Source organism: Coenobita brevimanus, chromosome 88 (assembly GCF_032717465.1).
Source record: "Coenobita brevimanus isolate Jiangsu-jjx chromosome 88, ASM3271746v2, whole genome shotgun sequence".
Taxonomy (NCBI): domain Eukaryota; kingdom Metazoa; phylum Arthropoda; class Malacostraca; order Decapoda; family Coenobitidae; genus Coenobita; species Coenobita brevimanus.
In genome coordinates this window covers 32,136,938-32,143,274 of record NC_137041.1, presented here as the reverse complement: position 1 = coordinate 32,143,274, position 6,337 = coordinate 32,136,938, and the positions used below count along the sequence as shown (strand labels likewise).

The following is a 6,337-nucleotide window of genomic DNA, read 5'->3' as shown; positions in this document are numbered from 1 at the left end:
TGCCAGTGAGACAGTGGTGTTTACACATGTCTGCTGCTGCCTCCCCAAACTTGATGTTACTGAGGATTACTCTCCTGGCAAGATTTTGCATCCAGGTTTGACGATCCTGCCCTCCTTGTGTGTGCACTGCCTTCCTCCATACCATTGTATCTCCATTTATTCTGTCATATATGATAGGTTTGGAGTGGTGTGTAGTCCCAGCCTAGCTTTGACTGGGCACTTGCTTGTCATACAGTCAGGTGTTTTTCCCGTAGTTGTTACATTGTTTCTTCTGTCAGGTCAAGCACTGCTGTTTAATGAGTCTGCTGAGAGGATTTTGTCACCATCAAGACCTCCCCGTATGTCTTGTCTTGCCGCCAGAAATCCTTGCCACATCGTCGGTTTTCTCGTTTCTTCTGCGTGAGTTGCATATTCTCATCTGCAATGCTCCTTGCTTCCTCAAGTAGGTTTCCAACATTGGCTTGAATCGGTAGAGCGGGCGGCCTGAAGTCCTAATGGACCAAGGTTCGAATCCTGACTGGGGCAGGGAGCAGTTTAAGGATTTGAGTTAGTTGATAGAAGCAGAATCTCTACTGATCTACCAGGAAGACCTTGGCCGACATGTCGCAACAATAATAATAATAATAATAATAATAATATAATAATAATAATAAATGCTAATACCAGTACACCAGTCTCTGTAATGAGACAACCCTAGCATGTACCTTCAATATGGACATTGTGTGCATATTAGCACCAAAATGGTGACATGGGGATGTGTGTGTGGTATGTAGAAGGACTTCACATGGGCCTTTGGGAACAGGCCTCTAAAGCCTTTCCCCCAGAGTCGGATATGTTAAAATAAATGTTTCAGCTCGCCTTTGGATGGACTTAATATTTTCATGCGATGTTTGCTCTTGGGCTGGTTTTGTTAAGGAAGTGGTGCAATCATCAAGTGCAAGGACCTTCAAAGAGAATGAAGCAATGGGTGAGTTATTACGGTATTTCGCAATTTGCTATTAGGCGAGTGGGATTTCCTTTGATCATATCAATTGGTCCATTGCATTTGGGAGGTTCCAAAAGGTTACTTGATGACCAGCCAAACAGATTCATTATACGTTGTGTTTACCCACGTAGCAAAGCATTTTCACAGGATTTACCTATCTGTAATAAGGAATGACCTTTCCCCACCCAGGCCTGTGTGGCTGTTCTGCTTCCTCGTTTACTTTGTTTCATGCTCCTCGTTCTGGGATGGGTAATTGGTACCATGGGATGATTCCCTCTTCCATACACTCCTCCATGGTAGTCGTCATCCTGAGGTTCATTTCTGTTATAAACTTCTTGGTGTTCTTCATCCCCAGTCTCATTACTATTCATATCTTCATGGTGATTTAACCCACCCCACACTTCCATATCTCTCGTATTTTGGCGTCCATGCCTATCCCTGCCTTCACCATAGGGTCATTCACCACCATGCATGTCAGTATGATCATGTATGTTGTCAGTGATTGCTTCATTAATTTCCATGTTACCATTCTGCTGCCTGCTTTGCTGGAAGCACTCAAGTGCCGCTTCTGGAGGGCTGTGATTTCCCAACACTTTTCTCCAAAATTGTCCCAGCCTACAGTATGTACAGAACGACAAGTTTGTTGCACATGAGCACCTGCTAAACTTATGCCTCCTACTGGATCACTGAGAACAATTCTGTGGCATGGCCATGGTGTTCATAAAGTTTATATACTGCAGTACTATACTAAAGATATTATGGCAAAGCAGTGGCGCCATTTTCTGTGGTAGTTAAAAAAAAAATACATTTAATATTAATTGAACTGCTGTACTACTATTTAGTTACTGAAATTTAAATTTCATATAAATGGAATAATTTGGTTGTTTTACTTCTATTTCAGTACATTATATAACGGTGTAATGGAGCAGTTTGTTCGTTTTTCTTCTATTTTTACATGTCATTTAATGCCTAGTTTGTCTGTGTTTTACTATAATTGAATTGGCACTGCCATGTTTTTAAAGTTTAAATTGAAATAAAACAACGATACAATATTTAAGAGTAGAAAGGTGGCCAGTGGGTGTGGTGCAACACCGCGAAATCTCTGGTAGTGGTAATGGGTCTTCAGGTGCTACGGTGTAGGGGTGAGAGTGGTGTGGTGTGTGGTGTTGGGACGCTGTGTGTGTTGTTGTTGCATCACTGCTCCTACTACTTCTACTACTACTACTACTTTTACTACTACTAGTACTAAGTAATAATAATAATAATAATAATAATAATAATAATAATACCAGTAACAACAACAACAGCAATAAAACTATCCTGTCCCTGTATGCACTACACTCTCCAACAGGCACGGTAATTTCGCCTGGCACCACCCAGCTGACCGTGGGTGACGTTGCCCATCGCCTGGCAGAATCCAAGGCAGACTGCATCATTTGTACTGCAGACATGGCCAAACACCTAGACCACATCACCACTCATGTCCCGCGTCGCATTGTGGTCACTGATGCCCCTAGTGATGAAGTGAGGTAAGTGACTTGGTAGGGAAAAGTCTGTATTATTCTTTTTCTCATTGTAAGGTTTGGTATCATTTATATTGACGACATGGCAAAAAAAAAAAATCCGCTTAAATTACGTCGCATTATGGTCACTGATGCCCGAAGTGATAAAGTGAGGTGACTTAGTAGGAGAGAATACCATGAGTCTGTTATAATCTATAATAATAAAGGCAACAGTGATGATGATGATAATAATAATAATAATAATAATAAATGATGGAAGGCACTATAAACCTCGCTTAACTCAGCCAGTTTTGAGTTACAGCCCCCTGAATATCCATGACCTTGAATTTGACTCAAGGTCCCTTAAGGTCAATGGTCATAGTACCAATTAAAGGCCCATATAGGACTTCCTATATGTTGATAATAGTAATTATCTACCTGCAACCAGTTTCGTGTTATACCCCCCTGAATATTCGTGACCTTATGTGACCTTGTGAAGTCGCTCAGGGTCAAAGGTCTTGGTGCCAAATGAAAATCCACATGGGAGTTCCGATATGTTGATAATAGTTAATATCTCTGTCTTCAACCAGTCTCAAATAATAGCCCTCTGAAAATCCGAGACCTTGCATCTGACCTTTCAGGGTCACTCAATTACCTCAAAAATTTAAGCACTTCCTTTTGGAACCAGTGCCCACATATCCTGAAAGTTTCATGTGATTTTATTCTATCGTTTTTCCGTAATGTTGCTAACAAACAAAGAAACAAACTCGATCAGAATCAGTACCTTGCCGGACTCTGTCGTGGCCGAAGTAATAATAATGATATACACTGTAATGTCTCTTTGTTTATACCCGTATGGTTGGGTTTCACTGAAGTCAATGTCAGGGATAGGTGAGTGTGGTACAGAGGTGCAATGTTGCAACAGTGGTGAGGTGATGTGCTGATGATTATGATCATAATAATAATAATAATAATTACAAAGCACTCGGAGAGCGCATACTTCCGCCAATGCCATTGCTATTAAAAAGGGTCCGGATCCGGATCCAGATTTTGATCCTCCCCCAAATTTAATCAATTCATTCTTCGTCCATGGCCCTCCTTTCCACAAAACTTCATTGAAAACTTTTGGAGATATTGTGCAGGATACTCCGGATCAGGTTGAGGATCCGGTCTCTAATAAGTTCTTCTTTAGCCAATGGCCTACCCTTTCACAAAATTTCAGCAAAATCCGTCGATAACTTTCTGAGTAATCTTGCTAACAGAAAGATAGACAAACCAACCAATGCGGGGTAAAACATAACTTCCCTGGCGGAGGTAATGATAATAACATTCATCATTATCATCATCATTTTCTGATATAATAATAATAATAATAATTTCATTTTCTAATCTAATAATGAAAATAATTATACGGTAATAATAATAATAATAATAATAATGTAATATTTGTAATTATAACAATTATAACTAGAACACTCAGAGAGCACATACACCTGCAAATGCCATTGCCATTAGAAAGGGTCTGGATTTGGATCCGTGGACATAGGATTCGGATCCTGCCAATAATTTAATCAATTATTTCTTGGTCCATGGCCCACCTTTTCATAAAATTTCATTCAAGTTCACTAAGAAATTTTGGATATTGTGCGGATCCGCCCCAAATTTTAATAATTTCCTCCTTGGCCCATGACCCCCCCTACCACAAAATTTCATCAAAATCCGTTCTTTACTTTTTGAGTAATCCTGCTAACAGACAGATAGACAAACAGACCATTGCAGACAAAAACATAACCTTTTCAGAGGTAATAATGTCAGCTCTGGTTGGATAAACTACAACGAGCTAATGGAGGCACCAAGAGTATTTCAGCGAAGGAGTTTGGAGGCTGTACTGATGATGGTGATAAAATAATGGTGATGATAATTCTCAGGTCTGGTTGGGTGAGCTACAACGAGCTAATGGAAGGCGTCAGGAATGCGTCGGTAATGGAGTGCGTCTCCAGCAGGGGCAGTGACGTCACCCAGGTGTTCTTCACATCTGGCACAACAGGTCGACCCAAAATGGTGCCACACACTCACGCCAGCTATGGCATTGGCCATATAGTAACTACCAGGTATGCTATTTTATTAATTTTATGTATAATATATTTATTATTATTATTATTATTATTATTATTATTATTATTATCATCATCATTATTATTATTATTATTATTATTATTATTATTATTATTCACGCAAAGAAAAATTTTATCATTTTCGGCAACTCGCCCTATACCGTTGTGCTAGACTCAACCTCTGTGTGTGTGTGTGTGTGTGTGTGTGTGTGTGTGAGGACTTCAGACTATTTAATGGATTTGAATGAACAGGTGAATATGGCTGGGTTGGGAAGGTTTTCCACTGAATACAATCTTCAACCATTAATTTTAATGGGGGTCAGCCCTCACACGAAGTAAAAAATTCTCAGAAATAATGAAGTGGGGGCAGATATGGGTTGGTATGTGTTGTGCAATGCGATATGTGGGGAGCCTGACCTCCCCATATGATTTTGGGGGATCAGACCCCCTTCGAAAATAAAAATCAGAAATAGGGGAAAGTGATCACGTGGATTTCAGAAAAATATCTCAGGTCAGTTCGTCAGGTTCTTTGATAATATCTTCCACTGTTGAAAGGTTTCAACCGTTTTAGGGGGGTCAGCCCCCTCAGCAAATCATAAAATCTCAAAAGTAGTGAAAGCAGGGCAGATATTTGGTACAAGTTTGTACAATGGACTCTCAGCTGTAATGCAATACTTGGGAAGTGTGATCCTCCATGGTTATTTTGGGGACATCAGCCCGCTCCCCAAAATAAAAACTATCAGAAATGGGAAAAAAATAAAACTTCCCACAGTTACTCCAAAAGTCTTCCAATAGAAACAGAACTCAGACCATGATTTTTAACTCTTTAACTGCGGGCTTGTTTTGCTTTTTCTTGCGGCTCCCGCGGGCATATTCGCGCTCCGATAGACTCTATAAAAATATTTGCCAAAAATCAGTTATTAGTCCTAGAATATTAAAATCATATATGCTTATGGCACATACCTTCTGCTTTCTCCTGGGGTGTTTGTTGAGCCTTCTTCGAGTACTGTAGGACTTGTGGAGACTCTGAAGTTAGGTAACAAAGTCTCCACTTTACACTTCCCGACAACGCGTAATATGATTACTACAGCCTGATATTATCACTAGAAACACTATTCTATGATTCTCAAATAGTCTGGAATCCATACTCCAAAAAAAAAAAAACACTGTGAAAGCAATGAAAATTACAAGGGCGTATGACCTTCCCACTTGCGCTAGTTCGCCGCTGGTGTTCTGTTATTTATTATTCATAAAAACACTCACAGATTATATTTCTATTACTATATAACACTTATATATATCTACAGTCTTTATCGATAAGTTTCCTTCGGTAATAGTAGTTTATTGTCAAGTGAGAGCAGTGCGAGTATAAGTGATTTGGGAATGACTGGGAGAAGAAGTGATGAGAGCAGGGAGGAAGAGATCAGTAGGGTGGAAGTGGTTGAAGCAATGAGGAAGATCAAGTTGGGAAAGGCTCCAGGAATTGATGGAGTGTGTGGTGAAATGCTGAGCTATGAGGGTGAGATTGTTGTGGAGTGGATATGGAAGTTGTGTAGATTGGCACTAGGCGCACGTCATACCTCGCCGGGACGGTCGCCTTACGAGTCCCAGCTTGTTTCAACCTATTGCACTGACTGACTGTCTATGTAAGGTCTTTGAACATTAGAGTCGAAGGGTGTGTTAAATGATCAACAGAGTGGATTTCGTAAATACAGGTCCACTTTGGATCATTTAGT

The 6,337-nt window shown here is 40.1% G+C and overlaps 1 protein-coding gene across 1 annotated transcript in view; it reads left to right on the top strand.

The window, feature by feature from the left end:
• The first annotated feature begins 494 nt into the window (after positions 1–494).
• LOC145411251 (acyl-coenzyme A synthetase ACSM3, mitochondrial-like) overlaps positions 495–6,337 on the top strand; it is a 67,780-nt gene continuing 61,937 nt past the window's right edge. The window contains exons 1-3 of the mRNA XM_080281319.1: positions 495–546; positions 2,337–2,514; positions 4,416–4,598. Of these exons, the coding sequence (XP_080137445.1) occupies positions 495–546; positions 2,337–2,514; positions 4,416–4,598 (413 nt within the window). The remainder of the gene's footprint in view (positions 547–2,336; positions 2,515–4,415; positions 4,599–6,337) is intronic.